Source organism: Aotus nancymaae, unplaced genomic scaffold, assembly GCF_030222135.1.
Source record: "Aotus nancymaae isolate 86718 unplaced genomic scaffold, 86718_ANA_hifiasm-v0.15.2.pri h1tg000011l, whole genome shotgun sequence".
Lineage (NCBI taxonomy): Eukaryota > Metazoa > Chordata > Mammalia > Primates > Aotidae > Aotus > Aotus nancymaae.
In genome coordinates this window covers 42,343,937-42,371,553 of record NW_026988422.1, presented here as the reverse complement: position 1 = coordinate 42,371,553, position 27,617 = coordinate 42,343,937, and the positions used below count along the sequence as shown (strand labels likewise).

The following is a 27,617-nucleotide window of genomic DNA, read 5'->3' as shown; positions in this document are numbered from 1 at the left end:
TTGACGGGCGTGGCCGCGACCGCCAGTGCTGTTGCGGGGTGGACCCAACGGAGATGGGCCGCTGGGGCCTGCTGCTGGTATGGTTCGGAGCCGCGGGTAAGTGCTGTCTGTTGGTCAGGGGACGGTCCAGTCAGAGGCACCTTCCTAGGTTTGGGGGTGGCCGGTCGCAACAGGCCAGGTGTCAGTGGTTCCGCCAGAGCCCTCGAACTCTCACAGCCAAATTTCTCGGGCCCGTGCTTCTGAAGTGCAGACGGAGAAGCGCCAAGCGCGTGTGAATCCCAGAGTCTGGATCACGCAGCTTGGGAAGGAGGAACATTCTTTGCGGTCTCAGCACCGCCTTGGGGCGGGGCCATCAATCTAAGTCGAGGAAAGCACGCGGGAGACTGCAGAACCGAATTCAGTGTGGCCCCCAAGTCATTCACTGGGAAGGGCGCTCGAGGAGAGAAACTGGCAGAGCTATGAGCGAGCACCCGCGGGGCTTCTGCGACAGGAGTCCGGTGGTGGCTTCCAGGCTGAGCGCGCAGACTGGGCGGGGTGAGGGGTGTGGCCGCGCCCGCAAGGGCTGCTGTTGCGGGGTTCTTTCTTTTATATCCTATTTCCACCCCCGTTAACATCCTGCGCCCTCTGCTAACACCTTTCAGGCGCCATTCTCTGCTCTAGCCCCGGGTCCCAGGAGCCTTTTCTGCCGTCCTCGCCCCTGCCGCTGTCAAGTCCCAGCCCCCTGGATCCGAAAGTCAGCGCCCCGCCTAGTAGCTTGGAGCCAGCCTCCCAGCTGAATTCTCGGGGTGAGCTCCAGGCGCCTCCCTCCTCTTCCGCTCACCATTCCAGACCCCTCTGGCCCAGCCAGGGGTTCGACGATCCTTGCCTCGTTCCTTGCTCCCAGGCACCGAGGGGTCTTGGCTGTTTAATACCTGCGGGGCCAGTGGCAGGCATGGGCCCACACAGACACAATGTGACGGGGCGTACGCGGGGACCAGCGTGGTGGTGACTGTGGGGGCCGCCGGGCATTTGAGAGGCGTGCAGCTGTGGCGCGTGCCGAGCCCAGGCCAGTATCTGTAAGTGCGGGGCGAGGGTAGGGTGGGCAGTGACCTGGGAGTCGGAGGTTTCACCGTCAGGGGAACGAAGGCCACGTGTGCACCGCCTTGCGTCTTGGGGTATTGCAAAGGGATGTCCACCCAGGCCGACCTTGAGTGCCCCCCAAGGTGGCAGTAGTCGCCACCGAGTTAGACCGTACCTGGAACCTCTTCCACCGAGCGGAAGCCCCCCAACCAGGGCGCTGCCAAAGGGTGCTTGAGTCTCCTCACAGCTCCACGAACCCTCCTGAAATAAGTGTGATATTTAATTTTTCGGTGTGCAAAATCAGCCTTCCCATCCCGTTGGAGTTGACTGCAGCCTCCAAGTTCCTCAGATAAAAAATAATTCTGGAGCCTCCTCTATCGTCACCTTCTGCCCGCAGCGGCCGACCTGAGCACCGAGGGCTGGGGACTCACCGCCTGCTCTCCACAGGATCTCAGCCTACGGAGCCGCGGGCGGCAAAGGCGCCAAGAACCACCTGTCGCGGGCGCATGGCGTCTTCGTCTCAGCAATCTTCTCCCTCGGTCTCGGAGAGTCGCTGTACATCCTGGTGGGGCAGCAGGGAGAGGACGCCTGTCCTGGAGTGAGCGCAGCCAGTGGGGATGGGGCGGCTCCGGCGCCGCGGGGTGAGGGCGGCCTGGGGGCCGGGCGGACGAGCCTTCCTCGGTGCCGGGTCACCTGCACAGCGAAGGGAGGCTCCTGGGCCCCGCCGATTCCCGCCCCCGCTGCCCGCAGGGTAGCCCGGAGAGCCAGCTAGTCTGCCTCGGGGAGTCTCGAGCTGTTGAAGAACACGCGGCGATGGATGGGAGCGAAGGGGCCCTGGAGTCGCGGCGCTGGGCAGGAGGTGGTGGGGGTGGCGGGGGCGCCACCTACGTTTATCGGGTACGTGCTCCCTTCGGCGCTCAGCGTTGGGGTCCCTATCCTCTCCTCAGGGGCGCGCACGCACGCACTCTACGTCCATCTCTTGGGGTCCCTCTAACCCTGTGCTGGGCTTGGGGGGCCTTGCCTTTATCCGGGCCCCCGGGGTGGGAGCCCTTGCCCAGTGCCAGTGCCCCTGGACGGCAGGAGGACGCGTCCTGGAACGCGCCGCTGGCCCCACAGGTGCGCGCCAGCGAGCTGGAACCGCTGCTGGTGGCGGCCGGAGGTGGCGGTCGGGCCTACCTGAGGCCGCGGGACCGAAGCCGGACTCTGGCAGCCCCCGAGAAACTGGAGAACCGCTTGGAGGCGCCCGGGAGCGGCGGAAGAGGCGGGGCAGCAGGTGAGGGCGCGGCCCGCGGGGAGAGGCGGGCGTGCTCTCCGTGTGGCTGCCAACCTTCCTGCTGTCGCTCTGCAGGTGGAGGGGGCGGCTGGACGTCGCGGGCTCCCTCTCTGCAGGCGGGCCGCTCACTGCAGGAGGGGGCGGAGGGCGGCCAGGGCTGTTCCGAGGCTTGGGCGACGCTTGGCTGGGCCGCGGCCGGCGGCTTTGGGGGCGGCGGAGGGGCCTGCACTGCGGGCGGAGGCGGCGGCGGCTACCGGGGTACGTGTACTGTTGGAGAGGGCAGCTGAGCAGGCCCGAAGGTGACGTGAAATTAGAACCTCAGCACAGGCTGCAGCCCTCAGGAGGATAGGGGTGGGAGAGGCATTAAGACCCGCTCAGCAGCTCCAGGCAAAACAGGAGCTCTTAGAAAAGGTCAAATACACTGCAAATCAGCATGCAGACAGGCTCCCTAGATTTCCATTCAGTCCAGGGTATTTCCCATCACAGCAGGTCCCTGCCTTGTTCTGCAGCTGTCCCCAGAACTTAGAGCTGACCAAGTGAGCAAGCTGAGCAGGGAGGCAGAAAGGCAGGCCTGGGTTAAGTCAGTGATTCTCAAAGTGTGGTCCAGGAACCGGTAATATCCACACAGCCTAGGCTGTTCAAAATGCAAAATATCTATCAGCTTGGTGAGGGGGCTCAGCCTGTAATCTCAGCACTTTGGGAGGCTGAGGCAGGAGGATCACCTAAGGTCGGGAGTTTGAGACCAACCTAACCAACATGGAGAAACCTCATCTCTACTAAAAATACAAAATTAGCCAGGCATGATGGTGCATGCCTGTAATCCCAGCTACTGGGGAGGCTGAGGCAGGAGAATCGCTTGAACCCGGGAGGTGGGGGTTGTAGTGAGCCGAGATCCCACCATTGCATTCCAGCCTGGGCAACAGAGTGAAACTCTGTCTCAAAAAAGAAAAAAGGAAAAAGAAAACAGAGGCTGTGTGCCTGTGCAGGCTGTACTGTTCATATATACACACATCATCCACATTCTCACAGAAAGGGACTGTGAGGACATGGGACATGAGGGGCTCAGGCAGGCAGGAGGCGTCCCTGCCAGCCTGAGCTACGCCTTCAGGCTCCAGCTGATTACCCACTCCTCACCTCCTCCATTTTCACTTGTGAAAAGACAGCACTTGCATCATGATGCTGGAGAAGAGAAGGCCACACTGGGATTTCCACTGGGAGATTCCAGCTTCTCCCCCAGCCCTCATATTTGTAGTCAAACCCTCCATCACTCTCTACTTTCAGGGGGTGATGCTTCAGAGACTGACAACCTCTGGGCTGATGGGGAAGATGGAGTATCTTTCATGCACCCCAGCAGCGAGCCCTACTTGCAGCCTCTGGCAGGTATTGGCCCCAACCCCACCTCTCAGCCTGGCCTGGCCTTCTTCCTCAATCCCTGAGCCCACTCCCAGAAGAGCGACCTGCACTGTGAATAACCTTGCATAGCACAGGCTTCTTGCATATCACAGGGTCATTTGAAAAGGCAGCTGTCAGTTGTGTCAGATGCCAGCACAGGGCATGCTGTGTGCTTGTCAAGTATCCCCTTGCTGTGAATTTGCTTCAAACACTTGGGAGTGTGCAGGCTTGGCAGAAGTCCCCCAGCCTCTCCCACCACCCTTGTAAGCTTGGTGCTGCTCTTTGCTCTAAAGTCCTGGGCTAGAATTGACCATGTGGCTGAAAAAGGCGTGTCTTTATTTATTTTTGAGACACAGTTTCACTCTGTCACCCAGGCTGGAGTACAGTGGTACGAACTCGGGTCACTGCAAACTCAGCCTCCCAGGTTCAAGTGATTCTCCAGAGTAGCTAAAATTGCAGGCATGTGCTACCACACCTGGCTAATTTTTGTATTTTTAGTAGAGAAGGGGTTGGCCAGGCTGGCCTCAAACTCCTGACCTCAGGTGATCCGCCCACCTGGGCCTTCTAAAGTGCAGGGATTACGGGCATGTGCCACCGCACTCAGCCCGAAGCATGTATTTAATATATCCCACCCCTAGTCCCCACCCACCACACCATACCATATCAGTTCTTTTACTCACAGTCACAGAGAGCCACGGAGAGGTAGAGATCCGAAAGCACCTTAACTGCAGTCACTGTCTTTTGGGAGACTGTCAATGGCAGGAAGAGCTCCAGTTGGCTGAATGCCTGTGCCCAGAGGGCATGGAGCTAGCTGTGGATAACATCACCTGCATGGGTATGTCCTACCTTTGCCCAAGGTCTGGACTCCTGGGGTCACAGACTGAGAGGAGCAGTAGGCCACTGGGAAAGATGGTATAGAGATTTGCTGTGTGCCAGGCACTGTGGTGGGTGCTGGGCAGGGGATTGGAGATTGATCGGTGCACAGTGCCTTTCAGAGGCATATCGTCCAGTGTGGGAGGATGTTTAGATATAGCTATGTAAATGTGTATCCCAAGTGATGATTGCTGTGGGAGGTATAAAGTGCTTTAGGGGTGTTCAAGAGGGAGAGGTTGCTTTGGCCCAGGATAGTGGGGGAAGGCATCATGGAAAAATAACACGTGAGCTGAGTCTTGAAGTGTGGGTAAAACTTGAGAGTAAAGGAGCAGAGAGGACTTCCCACTGGAGGTGTCTCTCCTTCTCCCTAGACCTGCGCAACCCCCCAGGCCCTCTGGTTCTGATGGTGGCTGTGGTGGCAACCTCGACACTGAGCCTCCTTATGGTGTGTGGGGTCCTGATTCTGGGTACGAAGGATCTAGCAGGCACAGTTGATTCAAAGCTGCTCCTCTTCAGTGAGCTGGGATGGGCTTCTGAGGGGTCCCGGGCTGACTTCAAGACCATTCACCACAGCAGAGCAGTGGTAGACTCCTCTGGGATTCTAGGATAGGAAGCAGCTGGGGAGGCCCGGGGAAAACGTTACCATAATGAGGGGTGTGGGGGCAGGCGGGGGGAGACCTGATGGGCAGGTGGAGGTTGTGCCGTTATTCTTCCCACCCCCAGTGAAGCAGAAGTGGCAGGGCCTGTGTGGGATGAGGCTGCCGAACCCTGAGCTTGAGCTGAGCAAGCTTCGAACCTCTGCCATCAGGACAGCCCCTAATCCTTATTACTGCCAGATGGGGCTTGGCCCAGCCCAGTCCTGGGCTCTGCCCCCAGGTGTCACTGAGGTTTCCCCAGCCAATGTCACTCTGCTCAGGTGAGTCCTCTGCCTCTTTCTGAGAACCTATGCACTATGAATCTCCACCTCTGATCCTCTCCCTGCTGTAGTGAATTACGGATCCTGGGAAAAAATCTGGCCCACATCCCTTGTGTAGGGGAGAAGGAGGACCTGAGAAGCTCTAGAAGGGGAAGCAACTTGCCCAGGGTCACCTCTCCATCCCAATTCTTAGAATATGATCTCGTGGCTGTGCGCGGTGTCTTACACCTGTGATCCCAGCACTTTGGGAGGTTGAGGCTGGTGAATCACCTGAGGTTAGGAGTTCGAGACTAGCCTGACCAACATAGTGAAACTCCATCTCTACTAAAAATACAAAAATTAGCTGGGTGTGCTGGCAGGCACCTGTAATCCCAGCTACTTGGGAGGCTGAGGCAGGAGAATTGCTTGAACCCAGGAGGCAGAGGTTGCAGTGAGCCGAGATCACACCATTGCACTCTAGCCTGGGCAACAGAGTGAGACTCTCTCAAATAAATACATATACACACACACACACACACACACACATATATATATATATATATATATATATATATATATATATATATGATTCTTGGAGCCCAGGGATTGCCTCCCTCCCAGGGCATCTGCAGGGTCACCAGGAAAGGCCTCATCGTGGACTCCTGGCCTGACTCTGATTTGCACCTGCCCTCTCTTTTTTCCTGGCTCTGTGCCAGTCATCATCACCCTTGCAGGGCTTCTACTTGGGGACATGCATTGGAATGGAGAGGGAGTCTATGGAGGGTCAGCTGGGCATATGGCAGGGGCAGAAGAGGCAGAGGAGGTACTAGACTCTCTGGGACTCTTCTCCAGGCCGGCCGCCCACTCCCTGCCAACCTGTCTTCCTGCAGAGCCCTGGGCCATGGTGCCTTTGGGGAGGTGTATGAGGGACTGGTAACTGGCCTTCCTGGGGACTCCAGTCCCCTGCAGGTGGCTATCAAGGTGAGAGGAGTGGTACTTCTGGCTGGGGGTAGGAGAGCTGGGCACCCTGAAGGGAAGGACAGTGACTAGAGCTAGGGTTAACCCTCCTGAAGTGTCCAGGGCAGCTCAGAAACTGTGCCTTTTCCTCCCCAGACCCTGCCAGAACTCTGCTCTCCTCAGGATGAGCTGGATTTCCTCATGGAGGCACTCATCATCAGGTGCACCTGGGGCCTGGGCAGGGCTGGAAGGTGGGGGCTGGAGGGGAAGCCTCAGGAAATAGCCTCTCCCCACCCCGAGGCTGAGGTAGCAAGGCAGGGGACACAGAGGGCCTCTCCAGATTTGTGGCGCCTAGAACATGGTTTCCATTTCCCTGCTGGTGATGGCTGGTGACGGGGTGTTGCCACCACCCCACTCAGCAAGTTTAGCCATCAGAACATCGTGCGGTGTGTGGGGCTCAGCCTCAGGGCCGCCCCTCGCCTCATTTTGCTGGAACTGATGTCTGGAGGGGACATGAAGAGTTTCCTGAGGCAGAGTCGGCCACACCTGGTGAGACCCTTTCTCAGCCCCCTAGGCCCCTCTAAAAACCCCGTGGATATGTCTGAGACCTGCATGGACTGATGCCCCCTCTGCCTGACCCAGGGCCAGCCATCACCTCTGGTCATGCGGGACCTGCTGCAACTGGCACAGGACATAGCCCAGGGCTGCCATTACCTGGAGGAAAATCACTTTATCCACAGGTTAGGAGCAGTCCTGGCTCACGGGACCCCCATCCCAAGTCCCTCCTCAAGGAACAGCCCTTCCACTTAGCTTTTTTTTGTTTGTTTGTTTTTTTAAGATGGAGTCTTGCTCTGTCGCGAGGCTGGAGTGCAGTGGCGCAATCTCGGCTCACTGCAACCTCCACCTCCTGGGTTGAAGTGATTCTTCTGCCTCAGCCTCCCGAGTAGCTGGGACCACAGGCGCGTGCCACCACGCCCAGCTAATTTTTGTATTGTTAGTAGAGACGGGGTTTCACCATGGTGGCAAGGATGGTCTCGATCTCTTGACCTTGTTATCTGCCCACCTCGGCCTCCCAAAGCGCTGAGATTACGGGCATGAGCCACCACACCCCGCCTCCACTCAACTTTTAAGGAAATAGATCAGGAAGGGCAAGAACTTCTGAATTCTGGCAGTGATTTTTTTTGCCTCCTCTGTAGGGATATTGCTGCCCGGAACTGCCTGCTGAGCTGCACTGGGCCCAGCCGAGTGGCCAAGATTGGGGACTTTGGGATGGCACGAGATATCTACCGGTGCGGGACTTGGGAAGGTGGGAAGGCTCTTGCTCCAAGGGCGTTTTGCCTGCACCTTGGTGATATTCGAACAACTCCTCACTCCCCTTCTTCCTCCTGTAGGGCCAGTTATTACCGCAGGGGGGACCGGGCCTTGCTCCCAGTCAAGTGGATGCCCCCAGAGGCCTTCCTGGAGGGTGTCTTCACATCCAAAACAGATTCCTGGTTGATAACACCCTTCCCCTTCTCTTCCCTTCCCCTCCCCGCCTTCTCCTCCCCTTCTCCTCCCCTTCTCCTCCCCGCCTTCTCCTCCCCTTCTCCTCCCCTTCCCCTCCCCTTCTCCTCTCCCTTTCTCCTCTCCCTTTCTCCTCCCCTGAGGCTAATCCAGTCCTTTCCAGCCACCTCAAGTGAGGGGAGGCTGCACTTGACAGGACTCACTTGGTTCCCCCACTTGTGATGCAGGTCTTTTGGGGTGCTGCTCTGGGAGATCTTCTCACTGGGCTACATGCCCTATCCTGGGCTCACCAACCAGGAGGTGCTGGACTTCGTCGTTGCAGGGGGCCGGATGGACCCTCCTAGGGGCTGCCCAGGGCCCGTGTGAGTTGAGTGCTGCCCGGGAAGGGAGGCCTTCACAACCGTGGGTGGCACCAACTCCTGCCTCCCCCCAGGTACCGCATCATGACCCAGTGTTGGCAGCACCAGCCTGAGCTCCGCCCCAGCTTTGCCAGCATCTTGGAGCGTCTTCAGTACTGCACTCAGGTATGCCCCCAACCTAACTTTATCATCCTGGTCTTGGGGGTCAGGAGGAGGGGGGACAGAAAACTGTCTATACCCCACTACTCCCTGACTCTTCCATTATAGGATCCAGATGTGCTCAATTCACCCCTGCCGATGGAGCTGGGGCCCACCCCAGAGGAGGAAGGGGTTTCTGGGCTGCGAAACAGGTCTTTGGAGTGCCTAAGACCCCCACAGCCCCAGGAACTGAGTCCAGAGAAGTTGAAAAGCTGGGGAGGTAGCTCTCTTGGCCCCTGGCTGTCCTCTGGCCTCAAGCCCCTCAAATCCAGGGGCCTCCAACCTCAGAACCTTTGGAATCCCACATATCGATCCTGAGCCCCAAGGGGCCCTGAGGGTGAGGACTGAAGCATTGAGGGTTCCTCCCTGCACCCCTCAGGCTCCTGGGTGGCCTGTTATGCTAGCAGCCCTTGTCCCTGCAGTCTGTGCTGCTTGTCTGGGCCTGTCTTGGGACTGGCCTGGCAGCACTGCCCTTGCAATACTGGAAACCAGTCCCAGGCTTCCCAGGGAAGGGCCCGCCACTTCCAGCTTTTTATCTCAGGCCAGAGGCCACCTTATGCACACCCCAAGTGTCCATGAGGAGTTGCTGGATTGCCCTCCCACTATGAGCATCCTTTATCTGGGCAGTCCCCTACCCTGCAGTTGCTTCTAATAAAAAGCTCTTATCCTCCAGCGATCTGAGTGGATGCCAGGGATACCGGATCTGAGGAAGAGGGGACCAGAGGAGGGAGGGGTGAGGCCTGAGGCACAGGAAGCTGCATCTTGCCTTTGAGTTTTATTAGGAAGGGGAGTCCATTGTAGTGTGAGAGGTTAGACCAGGAGGTCTAGGCTTGCTAAATAAATCCACAGTCTGGCCCCTCTGGAGGGGGCAGAGCCACCTCAGAAGAGCTGGCCTGAGGAAGAAGCCCTTTGCTCCCTCCCCTCCTGTAAATTAATGTCATTCGGCTCTGGGAACGCTGGGGCCTGGGTGGGTGCAACCCCTGGCATCGGCAGTGCCCCCCTTAGTGACTGGCACCTGGCCCTGCAGGACCCGGTGAACTGCCCTGCACCAGGGCTCCAGTCTCAAGCGGCATGCACAGTGGGAACAAAGCCGCAGGTCCACATGTCAGGGCAGCGGCCCGTGGGGACAGGAGTCCAGCCTCATCTCTCAGCCAGGCTGGCCAGGATGGCAATGAGATTGTCCAGCCCCAGCAAATAGCCGTCCTCGCGGTTGCCCTCCTCCCAGGGCCGCCTGTGGTCCAGGATCTGGCCATCGGGGAGGGGCGTCGTCTTGCCGAAGTCTATGAGCCACACTCCGGCGCGATGGCAGTGATCGTGCACGAAGAGGAGCGAGCTGCCGATCACCTGTGAGCCCCGCACCACGGTCAGGCCGCGGCCCTGCCCAGAGACGCCCCCGCCGCTTTCCCGCCCTAGCCCTCGCGGCCGGGCACCCGGGCTGCCGCCGCTTACCTCGTGCCTCCTGAAGAACTCAGAGACCTCCAGGGTGTCCCGGATCTGCTGCAGGCGGTTCAGATACCGCCTCTGCAGAGGGTGGGTGGGAAAGGAGGGCAAATTAATTAAACGCCAAATGAGCCCCTGCTAACTAGGAGGAGCCGCGGCCCAGATAGGTTCGGCAAATGCAGCTGTAGGGAAGACCCAGAGGCCGCCCGGGTGGGCTCAGAAGGGAAGGAGCTAGAGCAGGTGCGACCCAGCGTGGTGAGGGCCACAGTGGGGACACAGCTGAGGGCAATGGGCCGGATGATGGGGAGTTCTGGGTTTCAGGCTCCCCAACACCTCAGGGTTTAGGATCCCACTCTCACCAGCACTTCCGCGTCTCCTTGCACAAAGTCTTCAAAGACGCGAAGCACCTGCTCCCGGCTTCTTGTAGTCTTGAAATCGGTGCTGCAGGACCCGTCGGCTTTCTGGAGGTGGGACACGAGTGTCAGGGGCCCGGGCCCGCCAGTAGGGAAGAGGACAGCCTAGGGCAGCAGCGGTACCTCCCAGTTGCAGGGGACAGCGAGACAGAGAGGGCGGAGGAGCAGGCGGAGCGGACGCTGGGAAGGTGGAGGCCAACATATTGGGATGGACAGCGCGCGCGGGGAAGGGGGGCTGGATCGGTGCCAGGCGAAGCAGGCCTGCCCACCTTGATGCCCTCGATGCGGAAGCCGAGCGTGGTGCTGGAGCTAATGCCTTCCCGCCACTGCATGTAGCGCGGCTTGGTGACGGCGCGCTGCGCGTGCTCCTCCTCAGTGGGCGCCTCAGGGTCCACCGCCAGCATCTTCTTGTACATGTCCTTCCGCAGCTTGGGCCGCTCGCGGGCCTTGGTCAGCTCCTCCTCTAGGTAAGTTCTGTGCGGGCGCAGGCAGCGGCCAGGACATAAGGGAGCGCGCACGGGGACCCCTTCGAGCACTCGCCCCGGGCCCCCTGGAGCAGTTGTTCCGGCCCAGCCCCCAACTTGATCCCCAACCGACCTGACAGGGCACGAGTACCTGACGCCCATTTTGCAGTCAAGCACGCAGGGCCCGTCGAAGCCATCGAGCAGGTCCTGCAGCTGCAGGTAGCTTTCACCGTCGCGCTCCACCACGCCGTGGAAGGCAGGCACGCAGCCGCGCAGAGCGTCCGCCATCAGCCGCCCCAGGCAGTAGCGCTCCGGCTCGGAGCAGCGCTTCAGGATCAGCCCGCTGGTGCCCGCTGCCTTAAAACTCCCTGCGAACCAGCATCCGTCAGCGCCGCCCAGCCCCTTCCTGTCGCGGGAACCTGCCCACCCGCCCCGCGGCTCACCTGTGTGCCCCGCCAGCTGCACCCAGGCGTAGCGCTTCTTGAAAGGGCTTATGACCGGCAGATTGACCATGGTCCGGATCTTCTGCCAGTGGCTTTTCTAAAATAGACAGGGTGAAGGTCTGCAAATCGGCCTCTCGGCAATGCATAAGCCCTCCCTCCTCTGAAGCAGGGTCTCGCCACGCCCCGATCCACCGGAAGCACCTGGGGCTGGATGTGTCATTCATTCATTCATTCACTCTGGTAAGGTTTATTGTGCCCCTGTGTGGTAAGCTGATACAGTGCAGTGAAGGTGATTCCAGCGTCTCCAATGAGCTGTCAAGAGCCCTGGACTTAGCATCTGAAGACCCCGGTTTGCGCTCCAGCTTTGCCACTGAAGAACGCATAGGCAGGTTACAGAAATGCTCCATTGGGGATTTTGAACTGTTGTGAGCGTCGAAATTACCTGATGGTCACCCTTGTTAAAAACTGCAGATTAAGGCCGGGCGCGGTGGCTCACGCCTGTAATCCCAGCACTTTGGGAGGCCGAGGCGGGTGGATCACGAGGTCAAGAGATTGAGACCATCCTGGTCAACATGGTGAAACCCCGTCTCTACTAAAAATACAAAAAATTAGCTGGGCATGGTGGCGCGTGCCTGTAATCCCAGCTACTCAGGAGGCTGAGGCAGGAGAATTGCCTGAACCCAGGAGGCGGAGGTTGCGGTGAACCGAGATCGCGCCATTGCACTCCAGCCTGGGTAACAAGAGCGAAACTCCGTCTCAAAAAAAAAAAAAAAAAAAAAAATCTGCAGATTAGCCAGAAGTGGTAGCTTACGCCTGTAATCCCAGCACTTTGGGAGGCTGAGGCAGATGGATCACAAGGTCAGGAGTTCAGGACCAGCCTGGCAAAGATGGTGAAATCCTGTCTTTACTAAAAATACAAAAGTTAGCCGGGCATGGTGGCAGGCACCTGTAATCTCAGCTACTTGTGAGGCTGAGGCAGGAAAATGGCTTGACCCTCGAGGCAGAGGTTGCAGTGAGCCGAGCTCTCGCCACTGCATTCCAACCTGGGTAACAGAGACATTCTGTCTCAAAAAGAAAAAAATGCAGATTCTCAGGCCTACTACAGGGAAATTTTAAGTAGGTCTAGAGTGGGGGCAATTTTTTTTTAGTAATAGTCTTGCTCTGTCACCTAGGCTGGAGTGCAGTGGCTCAATCTCACCTCACTGCAACCTCCGCTTCTCAGGTTCAAGAGATTCTCTTGTTTCAGCCTCTGGAGTAGCTGAGACTACAGGCGCACACCATCAAACCCAGCTAATTTTTTTTTTTTTTTTTTTTTGTATTTTTAGTTGAGGCAGGATTTCACCATATTGGTCAGGCTGGTCTCGAACTCCTGACCTCAGGTGATCCATCTGCCTTGGCCTCCCAAAGTGCTGGGATTACAGACATAAACCACTGTGCCCAGCCCCCAAAGTTTTTATTTCTACCAATGCCTCAAAAGATTCCAGCGCCCAAGAAACAAGCCTCTGTGCACCCATAAGAAAAGGATATATAAAATAAGAAAATAACTATCCTTACTGGGTTGCTGTGAGTAGTAAACAAGGGTTAAGGATGATAGGCACCCAGCTCACCAATCCCTTTCCATGGTATGAGGCAGAAGATGAACAAATCTCAATCACTGATTCATTCACTCAGGACCTTGGTTTCTCTCATTTAGGGAGACGGACATACACAGAAACAAACCTTTACACAGGCCCAGGGCAGGGAGGCCAGCCTGGCAGGTCCTGCAGAAAGAATAGGCTGGGGCTCTCCAAGCTTCTCTTGCTATCCCTGGATTCCATGCACTCATTAGCTGGCAAGGCTCAGGGCACCCTTGGTTTTGATCTGGGCCCAGAAACCTAAGCCTTGAAAATAAGGTACAAACCTGAGGGCCTGTCAACTTAGACAAAACTGGGAAGGAGATGAAGGGTTTCTTTTGGTGTGTCCCTTATCTTTTCTGGCCTTCAGCTAATCCTGAGAGCATCCCATCCTCTGGACCTCTCCTCTTCCCACCCACAACTCAGCAGCCCTGAGTCCTCTCTGAAGTGCACAGGTTGGTGGCCGGGTACGGTGGCTCACACCTATAATTCCAGCACTTTGGGAGGCTGAGGCAGGCATATCACGAGGTCAGGAGTTCGAGACCAGCCTGGTCAATATGGTGAAACCCTGTCTCTACTAAAAATACAAAAAATAAGCCAGGTGTGGGGGTATGTGCCTGTAGTCCCAGCTACTTGGGAGGCTGAAGCAGAAGAATTGCTTGAACACAGGAGAAAGAGGTTGCAGTGAGCCGAGACTGCACCACTGCACCCCAGCCTAGGCGACAGAGAGAGATTCTGTCTCAAAAATAAATAAATAATTAAAAAATTTTAAAAATGAAGTGCACAGGTTGGCTCATGTCAACTGTGTCTGCTGCATTCCCTGAGAGATGCTTGCCTTTTAGCACAGTTACACGTGTGTGCCCCCACAGGAATACACCTCCTTGACAAGAGGGAGTTCTAAGAGGGAGAGGGAGAACTGAGGAGGTGGCCTAAGTGGTGGAGGACTGCTGACCATAAAGCCCTTTCCCACCGGGAGAAGATGGAGGTTATGACAGAGCACTGGGTGGGGAGTCAGTAGTTGGTTCCAGTCCTGACTGTATCAAACAAGTACTGCCACTTGCGTGGACCTGTTTCCCCGGGAGGACATAGCTGCTGCCATAACACGAACCATCAAATACTGCCTGCCTATTGCATGTCAGACTCTTTCTCATCTTTCATCAGGCAGCATTGCTCCCACTTTCTCACTGAAGCCCTTACATGGTACACTAGGGTGTGATCACGTGCCCAATCCCCAGGGATCTGGGGGTGTAGCCAGAAGCAGCCCACTAGAAACATGACATCACTTTCAAAACTCCTTTTAAAATCTTTAAATACACACCAGGTTTGCATTCTGCTGCATAATAAATCCAAGTTTTATTATAAAACTCACCACCTCCAAACCCTCAAGTAAAATTCCAGGAAGATGATGTATGTGCCATGTATATTCAGCAGCACCATCCTGTACCCCTTCTCCCACACTCAGTGTGAGAGCCATAATGAACGCACACGCATAGCAAGTGCATGAAGTGGTATCATTCCCATTTTACAAAAGGAAATCAAGGGGAGGTACATCCCCTCATGCCCTGCCTCCTGTCTCCCAATCTCTGGCTGAAGCTCTCCATCAGCCCATCCTTCCTCCCCGTGTTCCTGCCCCCAGCAGATTCCAAAGTATCCCCAGCAAGATGCTACCATCCTGCCTCCACTTGGGGTCAAATGGGATATCACATGAGAAATGCTTTGTACATGGTGACATGACATGCAACAATAAGGCAGTCTGAGTTTTGACTTCTGGGGAAACACTAAGACCTGCCTGGCAGCCCTCTCTACTGGCTGGCCACCTTTGCCTTTATCCAAAAGAATGTGTTTAATGGCAGGGGCTTCAGACAGCTGTAGGGACCTGCTAGAAGAATTTGAGGAATAGTGAGACCAGAATGGACTTAGTGAGAGGATACATCTAGTTCTGTAGCCACCACAGTAGAAGAGGAAACTTGCCTTGGGCTAGGTAGGGTGAGGGAACTGCACCATCGTTTTGGAATTGTGTAGAAGCAGTGAGGAGGGCTGGACAGTGGGCCTGGTAGAAGAGGATTTGATGTGCATCTGAAAACCTGGGCTACTACCATTTGATTGATGGACCTGCTCCCAAGCTGGGACAAAATGGCATCATCACCTACTCTCCTGACCTTGCTTTTTGGCATCTTATATGAGTCAGAAGAAGCAGCAACTAAGGTCATTCCTAGCCAGCAGGTTACAAAATACTTCTTTTTTTTTTTTTTTTTTTTTTGAGACAAGTTCTCACTCCCATGACCCAGGCTGGAGTCCAGTGGTGTGATCACGGCTCACTGCAGCCTGGACTTCCAGGGCTCAGGTGATCCTCCCACCTCAGCACCCAGAGTAGCTGGAACTACACATGTGAGTCAATATGCCTGGTTGATTTTTTGTATTTTTGTATGTATGTATATATTAACTTATTTGAGACAGAGTCTTGCTCTGTCACCCAGGGTGGAGTGCAGTGGTGCAATCTCAGCTCACTGCAACCTCTGCCTTTCAGGTTCAAGTGATTCTACTGCCTCAGTCTCCTGAGTAGCTGGGATTACAGACATGCACCACCACGCCTGGCTAATTTTTGTATTTTTAGTAGAGACAGGGTTTCACCATGTTGGCAAGGCTGGTCTCGAACTCCTGACCTCAAATGATCCACCCGCCTTGGCTTCCCAAAGTGCTGGAATTACAGGCATGAGGCACCATGCCAATATTTTATATTTTTAGTAGAGACAGGATTTTGCCATGTTGCGCAGGCTGACCTCAAACTCCTGGGTTCAAGTTATCCTTTCACCTTAGACTCCCAGTATGCTGGGATTATAAGTGTGAGCCACTGCTCCCAGTTTACAAAAGATTTTCATACCCATTGTCTCATCTGAGCCCTCCAAACCACCATCTGAGGTTGCTATGACAGGACTTAGCTCCCCTGCCAGTAATAGATATGGCCAAGCATGGCAGGAGTTGTGCAAGTTTCATGGAACTCAACTCACTGGCACCTTCCACCTTAGGGAGATACCTCCCCCAGAGAACATAACATTTTAAAAATGAATGTAAGGCCAGGTGCGGTGGCTCAGTAATCCCAGCACTTTGGGAGGCTGAGGCGGGTGGGTCACGAGGTCAGGAGTTTGAGACCAGCCTGGCCAACATGGTGAAACCCCATCTCTACTAAAAATACAAACATTAGTCAATGTGGTGGTGCGAGCCTGAAATCCCAGTTACTTGGGAGGCTGAGGCATTGCTTGAACCCAGGAGGTGGAGGTTGCTGTGAGCTGAGATTGCGCCACTGCACTCCAGCCTGGGGGAAAGAGCAAGCCACTGTCTCAAATAAATAAATAAAAATGAATGTATCCAAAAAGGCTCCTGGAGCATCATTCTTTGGTAGGTGGGTGGGGATTTGGGCACCTGAACAGCAGGGAAGATATTTTTAAGCAGGTGAGAATTTTTTTGAGCAGATGATGTTAGAGTGAAATCTAGCTGCCAAGGGCAGCAGAGCCACATCCTCTGGCTTGGGCCTCCCTCCACAAAGGTGCCCTCTCTGGGAGACCAACACATAGCCAGAGGCTACCTGGGTATCTTGGGGCAAAGGCTAGGATTGCTGACTGTGTGAGAGGCTTTGATGAAGTCACAGGAGGGCCCTCTGATAATTTCTTACTCCTGGGGCTGAGCAGGGAGTATCTCTCCCTGGGCAGGGCTTGGCTGGATACTAGCCTCAGACCCTCCTTTGTCTAAGCTCCATTTGGAAGCCTTGAAGACACCTGCTCATGCTCACTGCTCACAGTGTACGCTTTATCTTCTGCCGGAGCAGACCCTTTGCTCTGTGTTTGGCACTAACCCCTGCTTCCTGCCTGCAGTCATCCAGTCTCTGGTTGAAGCTCTACCAGCCCAACACCCTCCCCATGTTCCAATTGCCCTGTCAAACTAGCACTCCCTGTGGTCGTGGTGGTGGGGAGAACAATCAGTTTAAATTTATAAAACGATTTGCACTAAGGTATAAGTGACCCACGACTTCACCTTCCCATGGGCATTAGCTTTTTAAAAAGGAAGTCTGTTAACCTAAATTCTGCTCTATAATTAGTGGAAAGTGATGTGTGGGAATTCTGAATCCAGGAGGGGATGGCATCCAGGTCTCCTTACCTATCCTGGAGCATGTAAAGAAGAAAACCAGATGAACAGGAGCCAAACACCCTCTCTTCTGCTCCAGCAACACCCTACAATTGTTTGAGGAGGCAGGCAAGGCCTTAGAGTCATGACAGCTGACCTTGGTGGTGGGCCTCCAACTTCTCCCCTGACTGGTTGGGAAAAGCCTGACCATGACTTTTTCGTCTGCGGGAGTCAGGCTGCCCAGTCTCAATTCCTCTGCTCTGGGCAGGCTGGCGAGAGCTCCTAGCAGGTGAAGGGGATTAGGTATGCCCCAGGCAGAGGCAGGCAGCCAGAGCCTTCCTGGGCTTCGGCCTGCCTGGGCCGCGCGTAAGTGGCTGGCAACCCGGGAGTCCTAGGGCCCGGCCTCGGTCGGTCCCCTTCCCCAGGTGCATCCTTCACGGTCAGCCGGACCGGCCCTGCTTCCTGCCTGGGGAAGCCCTAAATTGGCATGGGCGGGCGCGCTGTACGGCTCCGGGACCCGCCGCGAGGCAAAGTCCGCCCTGGGCCTTTCCACGCGGACTCAGGCAGCCTCTGTCAACAGCTCCAGGCTTATCTGCCGCCGCCGTGGCTGTTTGCCTTCGGGGAGGCCCCGGCGGGCTGGGGGTGGGGAAGGCCTGGAAGCCGCAGCCTTGGAGCTGGAAGGGCCCTCAGCGGCGATCTGCACCGGTTCCCGGTGGCTCGGGGGACGGCGGGGTCGCCCAGGTCCTCGAGGCTTGACCTCGGCCGGGGCGGTCTCCCCTGCACCCAGGCTTGGCTGCAGGACCTCCTCCTCGCGCTGTCCCTCTCCCAGGCACTTCGCCGACTCCCTGCGAGCGGAGGAGGGAAGCGAGACGCGCCCGCGCCCTCGGCGCCCCCGCGCTTCGCGCCCTTTCGCCTGCGCCGCCTCTCAGGAGTCAGAGCTTCGGCGGAGGCCGCTCGTGCTTTTCCGAAGAGGCGGGGCGGGGGCCTCTCACTGACCCACACACCCAACACTGGGAAGCCCCGGCATCCGCCCCCCGACCTAGGCAAGGGTTACCCCAGAAACGATCCTGGGTCCGGGGCTGCCCTGACCACCAGGGGAGGAGAAGGGGAAGCGGCAGGCTCGTGACGGAGTCGGCGCGCCCCGCACCTGGCCGCAGGGGGTGTTGCTGTGTGAAGCTTTTCCTCTCTTCTGTCATTGACAAGCCCCACCGCCCTCTGGGCTTGTGAACCCCTGCAAGTCGCCACAGCCTCCCCGCCTCGTCCCATCGGAGTGTGCAGCGGAGCAAGGCGCGCGGCCGCAGCTCTCCCTGCCCCGCCGCGACGACCTGGCCTTCTGGGCAGGCCCCAGACGCCCGAGGCCAGGAGCGCCCCTCGCCTCTCCCTCGGCTCAGGGACACTTGCGTAATGTGGATCTAAAGCAAGCTCTTCGCGCTGACCACGGACAGTTATTCAAGGTATCTGGCCTTGGTTAAAACGAAGAGGACAAGGAGGCTGTCCCGGGAGCCGCACATCCCTAAGTGGCGGTCGTCGGGAACGACTTAACAGTGCCCAGGGCTGTTTTCCGAGGGTCAGCCCTGGTCCCAGAACAACCAGGCTATCAGAGGCACACTAGCAGGCTGATCCCACCCCCTTTCCGCCTCAGTTTACCGTCCCTCTCTGCCGCGCTCAGGAGCGGAGAGCCGGGGGTACAGGAGGCAGGGCGCGCAGCGGGTGGGCTGCGTTCCGCTCCCAGCCAGAGCTCCCAGCCCCGCGCCCCTCCCTCTCCTGCGTCCACGCCTCGTGCGGGCGCTAGGAGCAGACGGCAGCGGATCCCGAGCAGAGCCTGGAGCGCCGCTCCACTCCCACTCAGGAGAGGGAAACCGTGGCAACGGCGGGGGTGGGGCCGCGGCACCGGAGAGGAGGCGGGGAGCTAGGGAAACGCTCCTTCGCCCCTCTTCTTCAGAGGGTTCACCCGGCAAGGCTCAAGCCCCTCCGATCCCTCCTGTCCTACCCCTCAGCCAACAAGGTCCGCTCCCCCCGCTTCAACGGGTCCCTGTGGCGGGTCGCCTGCTCCTTGCCCCGCTTCTTAGACGCCCCAGGGCCAGCGCTACGACCCGCCAGCGGAGCCGGGGTGAAAGTTGCCCAGGCGAGAGGTCGGCCTGGCGCCTCCCTCCGACCCCCAGACTTCTCCTAAACCGCGAGAACAGGACCCTACGCGGGAGGGAGCAGGGACAGGAGCGGGTCCTCCGGGAGCTCCAAGCCAGGTCCCCAGCTCAGCCCCCGCGCCAGGCGCTGGCCCCGCCCCCGAGGCCCGTACCTGACCCACGTCCTCGCTGGCTTCCAGCTGCACGTTGCCGCGGCTCCGGCTCTCGCTGTCGCTCAGCAGGTCGTCCTCCGAGTCCTCGAGCAGCGACGAGGAGCCAGTGGAGGAGACCGACGAGGTGGAAAGGCGGCGCGGCTGCTGCAGGTGCGAGGAGCCCCCTGCCGGGAGACAGTCAACCTCCCGCTTGGGCGGCCCAGGGCTGGTCGGGGGCACGTCGGGCTCCTCGGCTGTCACGGTCAGCTGAGGGATCACTGGGGCCGGGGGAGCCCGCGGAAGCCCGTTAGGTACCTGTCCCCCACGCCGCTTGGCCCTGCGGGCCCGGGGCTCCCCCGCGGCGGCGGCCGCAGCGACCGCCGCACAGCGCGCCTCGAAGAGCAAGCATAGCTCCCCGACACTCCGGCGCGGGGCCCGCTCCAGCCCCGGGCTGCAGGGCCTCGCGCCCCCCGGCCGCGCCATGCCCGTCGGGCCCCCGGGCAGGGTCATCTCCCAGTGCCGGCGCCGCGGCTGAGCCCACCAGCCCGCGGCGCGCCGGGGACTGGAGCGGCTCCGCGCCCCCGGCAGGAGACGGCCCCGGGGCGGAGCTTGCGCCGCAGCCCGCCCGCGCCCCGCCTCGGCCGCGCCCCCCGCCCACTCCTTTCACTTTCAGAGAAAGCGCGGGCCTCCTAGGGCCCCTGCCAGGCACTAAAGGCTCTCGGTGGCTCCTCGGGGTGGTGGGGAATCCAGCCTCCGTAGGCACAAAACATGGTCCGGGGCCTAGCTGCTTCGCTCCGCCCGCCTTCGGGGAGGTGGGAGGGGCCGCTTGGCGCCGGGGCCTCGCAGCCTTCCCGGGCTTAGTGGCTGGGAGGGATTCCTCCAGGCGGTTCCACTGGCCCTGCGCCCGCGCAGGAGAAGCTGGTCCTGCTCTTGCTCCCCTACCCTGTCCCTCGGGTTCCTTTCCGTGTTTCATCCCTCCCGGGCAAGGGCTTCAAGTTTCCTGGGCCTTGCTCCAGCCCGAGCTCCTGAGCAGAGTTCAAGGCCACCTGCCTCCCAAAGCAGCCCCACCCCAGGGCGTGCACTCAAGTGGAGACTCGGCCCCAGAGACAAGCTGAGGCTGCTCCTCGCAAGCTCCACACTTCCCGGCGGGCAGAGAACAAGGTCAGGGGGCGGGGCCTAGATCTGTCCCCGCGGCCCAGCCGAGTCCCGGGCAGCATCTCCTTTAGGAGCTCGGGGCTGGGAGTCTGCAGTGTGGCGTTCAGCAAGTCATTTCACCTCCCTCGAGTGCGGTTCTCTCGTTGTTGCGAGAATAAAAGCTTTGAAATAAGGTCCGCTACACTCTAGATGTGATTTTTAGGCAGTCCCTCCACCCCCTCCGTATGTTTCTGCATTTGTACATTTAGGAAAACCTCACCCAACCCACAGAGTTGTGTCTGTAAAACTAAGAAGACAGCACTGATGTTGAAGAGTTTCAGACAATGCAAAGTGCTTGTCATGTTATCCCATTCGGATCTTCCGCCACTTCCCATGTTGGTAGTCAGCTGACCGGCGAGGCTGCTTTGAGTAGAAGCCAGTTTCCTGTCTTCACCACACTGCCAGAGGAGTGAGGGAAAGACAGGAGTGAGGGGAAGACACTGAGTGCCCCCTCAGGCACGCAGTGTCTGGGGATTGCTGGGGCGCTGGGGACAGAGCATTCCTAGAAGGATTGCCTTGGATGATGAGACGGCCAAAGGAGGGGCTTTCCTTCCTTCCCTTCTCTCCCCTCAGCCAGGGCTCAGAAATGGCCCAAGGGAAGGAAACAGGAAGGTTCAGTGGGAACATGGAATCTTCAGCAAAGCATAGTGGCTTATGCTTGTAATCCCAGCACTTTGGGAGGCCAAGGCCGGGAGATTGCTTGAGCCTGAGAGTTCCAGACCAGCCTGGGCCACATGGTGAAACCCTGTCTCTACTAAAACTACAGAATATTGACTGGGCATGGTGGCGTGTTCCTGTAGTCCCAGCTACTGGTGGGGAGGCTGAGGTGAGAGGATCACTTGAGCCCAGAGGTCTAGGCTGCAAAGACCCATGACCATTCCACTGCACTACAGTCTGGGTGACAGAGCAATGCCCTATCTCTAAATAAATAAGGTGAAGATACTGGAGAACTGGAAGGAAGCAAAATAATGTAAGAAAGAATGGGGATGAGGGAAGCAAGAGAAATAGAGGGAATGAAGGAGTGAGAGATAGAAGGACGTGGAGGAGTCTGAACACTTGACTGCTTCATGGAGAACCTGGGAAATCACATCACCACCTTCTCTAGGAGAACGGTCTGGAGGAATCTGAGTGTGTGTGTAAGGGGTGTACTCTGCAGCTTGAAGGCCCTGGATCACTCGTGTGTCAGACACTCACTCCTCCGCCTCCTTCACAGCTACACCAACCTGTGGCAGGACGTGGGCTGGTGCTGCCTTCAGAGACGGGGGCTGGGGAGAGCCAGCAAGGACCTGCCAGAACAGGAAAGGTAGGGAGGGCAATGAGGGGAGAGAACATGTTCTGTGTACCTGTGTGCCAGGCGATGTATGGGCAGGGCTGGAGGTATAAGCAGGCTGGGCACTGGGTCCCTGTCCCAGCTGCCAAGAAAAAGGGACAATTCTTTTTCTTCTTGTATCAGGCACATGCCCAAGCCTTAGGTTACTATACCAGCAGCCAGAGAATTGCTCTTTGCCATACCTGCCCAGGTGCCTCTCACTGGAAAAGTGAGGGCAAACCTGGAAATGGGTGCTGAACTGAAAGCCAATCCCATGGATTCTTAGAGCAGTAAGGGGCCTTACATCCATCTATCCTCCTTGTTCACATTACAGAAGTAAAAAAGAGATTAAGTGGCTCTACCAGGCAGGTTAGGGCCACACAGCTAGTTGGTGGAAAAGGCAGTGTGTCCTGGCTAGGTCCCCTGACTTCCTGTGCTCTTGTTGACCAGGCTGGAGTGCAATGGTGTGATCAAGGCTCACTGCAACCTCTGCGTCTCAGGTTCAGGCCTCAGCATCCCAAGTAGCTGGGATTATAGGTGTCTGCCACCATGCCCGGCTAATTTTTGTATTTTGTATTTTTAGTAGAGATGGGGTTTCACCATGTTGGCCAGGCTGGTCTTGAACTCCTGACCTCAGGTGATCTGCCCACCCAGGCTTCCCAAAGTGCTGGGATTACAGGCGTGAGCCACTTTGCCCAGCTGAGTTCTCAACTTAGCATGGCTCTTCTGTCCTCTTAATCATGCCAGGAATAAACGTTGAAACCCTAGAACATCTGTTCTCTTATGACTCAGTTTCCCCAGTCTTTGATGCTTGAATAGAAGGGATGTAGAGAAAGACTGACCAGTAGGGAGGTGGATGGCCTCTTATGTATTGCAAAAAAAAAAAAAAGGTGGGTGGGGGGAATTAAAACAGTTAAGCATTCAGCAAGTCAGAGAAAGTGTTTTGTTTTGTTTGTTTTGAGAGGGAGTCTTGCTCTGTCACCCAGGATGAAGTGCAGTGGTGCAATCTCAGCTCACTGCAACCTCCGCCTCCTGGGCTCAATTTTCCTGCCTCAGCCTCCCATGTAGCAGGGATTATAGGTGCGTGCCACCAGGCCCAGCTAATTTTTTGTATTTTTAGTAGAGACAGGGTTTCACCATGTTGGCCAGGCTGGTCTCGAACTCCTGACCTCAGGTAATCCACCCATCTCAGCCTCCCAAAGTGCTGGGATTACAGGTGTGAGCCACTGCGCCCAACTGCTGGAGAAAGTTTTAAAAAATTAAATAAACAACAAGAAAGGGGGAAACTGGGGTGTAGAAGAATGTCTTAAGGTTGTCTTTTGGTTTGAGTTTTTTGTTGTTGTTGTTGTTGTTACTTTTTTGAAACAAAGTCTCACTCTGTCACACGGACTGGAGTGTGAGATCATGGCTCATTGCAACCTCCTGGGCTAAAGGGATCCTCCTGCCCCAGCCTCCTGAGTAGGTGGGACCACAGGCACGCACTACCATGCTCAAACTAATTTAAATTTTTTGTAGAGATGGAGTCTCTCTTTGTTGCCTAAGTCCTGAACTCCTGGCGTCAAACAATCTTCTTCCTTTAGCTTCCCAAACTGCTGGGATTATAGGCATGAGCCACTGCACCCAGCCAATGTGTCAAGGTTTTGATGGTCATTAGGTGGCTATTCTAAGATAGGCCACAAGAGTCTCTCTGCCTTGGCCACAAGGCCAGCTACATGGGTCTAAGCAGAGAACATTTTTCCTTGTCCTTTATTTATTTATTTTTGAGACAGGGTCTCATTTAGTCACCTAGTCACCCTGGCTGGAGTGCAGTGGCGTGATCACAACTCACTTCAGTCTCAACTTCCTGGGCCCAAGTGATCCTCCTGCCTTAGCCTCTCAGTAGCTGGGACTGCCAACACAGGCATGTGTCACAACATGTGAGTGCAGTGATGCCCAGTCAACTTAAAAATTTTTGTTAGAGATAGGGGTCTCACTACATTGTCCAGGATGGTCTTGAATTCCTGGGCTCAAGTGATCCTCCTGCCTTGGCCTTCCAAACTGCTGGTTTACAGGCGTGAGCCACTGTGCCCAGCCAGAACCATCTTCTTATCTTCTTGTGGCATCTCAGTTAGTTGATCCTCCTGTTCCTTAGAGGTCTGCTTCCATTTTTTTTTTTTTTTTGAGGCAGAGTCTCATTCTGTCACCCAGACTGGAGTGCAATGGTACAATCTCAGCTCACTGCAACCTAGGCTTCTGGGTTCAGGCAATTTTCCTGTGTCAGCTTTCAAGTAGCTGGGATTACAGGCACCTACCACCATACTCAGCTAATTTTTGTATTTTTTTTTTTTTTAAAGATGGGGTTTCACCATGAAGGGCAGGCTGGTCTTGAACTCCTGACCTCAGGTGATCCACCCACCTCGGCCTCCCAAAGTGCTAGGATTACAGGCGTGAGCCACAGTGCCCAGCCAATTTTTATATTTGTAATAGAGATGGGATTTCACCATGTTGGCCAGGCTGGTCTTAAACTCCTGACCTCAGGTGATCCGCCCACCTTGGCTCCCCTAAATGTTGGGATTACTGGGGTGAGCCACTGTGCCCAGGCTGAAGTCTGCTTCTTTAAGTGCCTGAGTCCTCACCCCCTTCAAAGACCTTCAGGGCTGGGTGCAGTGGTTGGTACCTGTAATCCTAGCACTTTGGGTGGCCCAGGCAGGAGGATCACTTGAATGTAGAAATTTGAGACCAGCCTGGGAAACATGTTGAAAACCATCTCTATAAAAAATAAGAAAATTAGCCAAGCATGGTGGCACATGCCTGTGGTCCCAGGTATTCAGGAGGAAGAGGTTGGAGGATCACCTGAGCCCAGGGAGGTTGAGGCTGCAGTCAGCTGAGATTGAGCCACTGCCCTCCAGCCTGGGCAACAGATTGAAAGACCCTGTCTCAAAAAAAAAAAAAAAAGTCTTTCAGGATTTATCATGCCTGAGGGCTGCATGTCTCTTGGAGAACCACCACCCTGGGGTACAAAACTGGGGAAGAAAAGGGCCTGGAAAATGGCATGTGTGTGCTGAGGGGTTTCTGGGGGCCTTACCCCAACCTGCCTCACAGCTGTGCCCCACCTCTACCCCATCCCCAGTCCAGCACCAGTGGCCCCAGGAGCAGGAGTAAAATCACCACTCATCACCCTATGCCAGGCACAGTGCTGGTTTCCGCTTCCTAAGATGACAAGCAGAGCTGGTCACCTGGGAGAGAGAAGGAAAGGCACAGCCTTTGACCTGTGCTCCTGAATGGGGCATCTGTTTCTTTGAAGAGACTTTAAGCCTTCTCCAGCAGGAGCAGAGCCTCTCTGGTGTGTGTGTGGCATGTGTGTGGTGTGTGTGTGGAGTGTGTGGTGTGGGGGGGTTGTGTGTGGTGTTTGTGGCATGTGTATGTGGCATGTGTGTGTGGTGTAAGGGTGTGATGTGTGGTATGTGTGTATGGTGTGTGTGTGGTGTGTGTGATGCATGTGGTATGTGTGTAGTGGGTGTTTGGTATGGTGTATGATGGGTATTGTGTGTGAATGTGTTGTGTGTGTGGTGTGTGGTGTTTGTGGTGTTTGGTGTGGTGTATGATAGGTGTGTGTGAATGTATTGTGTGTGGTGTGTGTGTGCTGTGTGGTATGTGGTGTGTGCGGTGTGCGGTGTGTGTATGGTGTATGTAGTGGGTGTAGTGAGTGGCGTGGGTGTGTTGTGAGTGTGGTGTGTATGGTGTGTTAGCAGTGCGTGTGTTGTGTGGTGTGTGTGTGGTATGTGTGTGGTGTGTGTGGTGTGTTGTGTGGTGTGTGGTGTGTGTGATGTGTGTGTGGTGTGTGGTATTTGTGTGATTGTGTGGTGTGTGTGGTGTGTGGTGTGTGATATGTGTGTGGTGTATGGTGTGTGTGTGGTATATGGTGTAGTGTATGGTGTGTGTGTGGTATATGGTGTAGTGTCTGGTGTGTGAGTGTGGTGTGTGTGGTGGGTATGTGGTGTGTGATGTGTGGTGTATGGTGTGTGTGTGGTGTATGGTGTGTGTGTGGTGTGTGGTATGTGTGTGGTGTGGTATGGTGTGTGATGTGTGTGGTGTATGGTGTGTGTGTGGTGTGTGGTATGTGTGTGGTGTGTGGTGGGCGTGTGGTGGGCATGTGGTGTGTGGTGTATGGTGTGTGTGGTGGGTATGTGGTGTGTGGTATGTGGTATGTGTGTGATGTGTGTGGTGTGTGTGTGGTGGGTGTGTGGTGTGGTATGTGTGTGGTGTATGGTGTGGTGTGTGTGTGGTGTGTGTGGTGTGTTGTGTGTGTGGTGCATGGTGTGTGTGTGGTGGGTGTGTGGTGTGTGTGGTATGTGTGTGGTGTGTGGTGGGTGTGTGGTGTGGTGTGTGGTATGTGTGTGGTGTGTGTGGTATATGGTGTGTGTGGTGTGGTGTGTGGTATGTGTGTGGGGTGTGTGGTGGGTGTGTGGTATGTGTATGGTGTGTGTGTGGTATATGGTGTGTGTGTGCTGTGTGTGGTATGTGTGTATGTGGTGGGTGTATGGTATGTGTGTGGTGTGTGGTATGTGTGTGGTGTGTGGTTTGTGTAGTGGGTGTGGTGTGGTGTGTGGTATGTGTGTGGTGCGTGGTGTGTGTGTGGTATGTGTGGTGTGTGGTATGTGTGTGGTGTGTGGTGTGGGGGCGGGGAGGTAGGAGGGGGTTGGGCTGTCATGTTCCACTGGACCCGGTGGTGCAAGGTCTTATTCTATTAACTCCCAGACATGCTCTGTGGAACTTGGTGTCCTTCCAAAGGACTTTATGACCCTAAGACTCCAATATTCTGTGACAATACCTGTGATTCACTCACGAATTCACAGAGCAGACACACTTCCATGGAGCAGCTGCTATTGTGCTAGGTGCAAAGGACATAGGAATGCGTGGATCCTGTGATGCCCCCGCCCTTTCCCAGGAGTGATAGCGTTATCATTTTCATTGTCTTATGGAGGAAGGAAACCAGAAAGGGCTCAAGAAGAAATCAGGCCCCGAGACACTCAGTGGCTGCCTTCCCTCCCTTTCCAAGGGGTTGTCAATGAGGGCGCTGGGAGTTTTGCTTTCTCGGCTGTTTCCTGCATCCAGAACATTCCTCACCTCTGGTGGGTTCGATGTCCTTCTCTGTCAGGGCCTACTAGAGAGGGTGCTGGAGGGCTGCCCAGGGCCCAGTGGACATGGAAGGATGGGAGAGAGGCGAGGGTCTTGTTTCTCCTGGAAAGAGGCGTGAATGGGTCTTCACCTGACAGGTGAGCCCTCAGCTCCCAGCCCCACCCGCTTTTCCTCGCCTCTAGGTTTCCCCTCCTTCCAGGCAATCTCTGACCTCATAAATGGATGGACTAGACTTTGTGGGAATATCCACGGATGGGTGCAAGGTTAAGTCAGCAGGGCTCAGGATCTAGCAGTGTTCACTGACCTTCCACAATCTGTCAGCCTTGTCTAAAACGAACGAAATGTGTTACCACGCTTGTGTGCGCGCAGTAAGAACATGCTTCTGCCACTTCAGAAGCAAGGTTTCCGATCCCTTTCAGGAGCCTGCGTTCCTGTGATCCTCCTTCCTTTCCAGAACTCAGAACCCGCAGAACCTCACCCAGTGCGAGGGGAAGCGGAGGGGACAGGAAGGGTCTGAAGTCAGGGAGTCGGCTTGCTTGCGGAGGTGCCCACTGTAGGAACGCCTGGGACTTCGTCGGCCTCTCTCCCTGATGCCGCCACCGCCACCGGGGAACTTCCCTGCATCGCGTAGTCACGGTGACGTGGGAGGGGGGGCGGCGGGGGGTGGGAGGAGCAGCTCCTAGTTCCATCTGTGAGCTCTGCGCCTGCAGGCGTGACCTC

The 27,617-nt window shown here is 56.3% G+C and overlaps 2 protein-coding genes across 2 annotated transcripts; one reads left to right on the top strand and one right to left on the bottom strand.

Annotated features, from left to right (window-relative positions):
* On the top strand, positions 1 to 9,175 carry LTK (leukocyte receptor tyrosine kinase). Its single transcript, XM_064374863.1, has 20 exons — positions 1 to 96; positions 642 to 785; positions 884 to 1,055; positions 1,507 to 1,657; positions 1,810 to 1,956; positions 2,176 to 2,332; positions 2,408 to 2,590; positions 3,614 to 3,712; positions 4,407 to 4,559; positions 4,969 to 5,064; positions 5,321 to 5,513; positions 6,383 to 6,473; positions 6,606 to 6,670; positions 6,869 to 6,998; positions 7,092 to 7,189; positions 7,646 to 7,738; positions 7,841 to 7,942; positions 8,180 to 8,314; positions 8,386 to 8,476; positions 8,579 to 9,175. Exons 1-20 carry the CDS (start codon positions 54 to 56, stop codon positions 8,825 to 8,827), a joined length of 2,592 nt encoding a protein of 863 aa, XP_064230933.1. The 5' UTR covers positions 1 to 53; the 3' UTR covers positions 8,828 to 9,175.
* A 90-nt stretch (positions 9,176 to 9,265) lies between these two features.
* ITPKA (inositol-trisphosphate 3-kinase A) lies at positions 9,266 to 19,840 on the bottom strand. Its single transcript, XM_012462450.3, has 7 exons — positions 19,298 to 19,840; positions 11,270 to 11,366; positions 10,978 to 11,194; positions 10,632 to 10,836; positions 10,309 to 10,410; positions 9,959 to 10,030; positions 9,266 to 9,853 (listed from the first exon to the last, which is right to left on the bottom strand). The coding sequence occupies exons 1-7, from the start codon at positions 19,784 to 19,786 to the stop codon at positions 9,650 to 9,652; spliced, it is 1,386 nt and encodes a 461-aa protein (XP_012317873.3). The 5' UTR covers positions 19,787 to 19,840; the 3' UTR covers positions 9,266 to 9,649.
* Positions 19,841 to 27,617: the final 7,777 nt, after the last annotated feature.

Excerpts from the sequence above, each read along its gene's own strand:
- LTK (XM_064374863.1), top strand. The coding sequence starts at position 54 with ATGGGCCGCTGGGGCCTGCTGCTGGTATGGTTCGGAGCCGCGG. Across the intron at positions 2,591-3,613 it reads AGGCGGCGGCGGCTACCGGG|GGGGTGATGCTTCAGAGACT; the intron begins GTACGTGTACTG and ends CTCTACTTTCAG. Across the intron at positions 6,999-7,091 it reads GGCAGAGTCGGCCACACCTG|GGCCAGCCATCACCTCTGGT; the intron begins GTGAGACCCTTT and ends TGCCTGACCCAG.
- ITPKA (XM_012462450.3), bottom strand. The coding sequence starts at position 19,786 with ATGACCCTGCCCGGGGGCCCGACGGGCATGGCGCGGCCGGGGGGCGCG. Across the intron at positions 11,195-11,269 it reads GCAGCTGGCGGGGCACACAG|GGAGTTTTAAGGCAGCGGGC; the intron begins GTGAGCCGCGGG and ends GCTGGTTCGCAG. Across the intron at positions 10,837-10,977 it reads GACTGCAAAATGGGCGTCAG|AACTTACCTAGAGGAGGAGC; the intron begins GTACTCGTGCCC and ends GCGCCCGCACAG.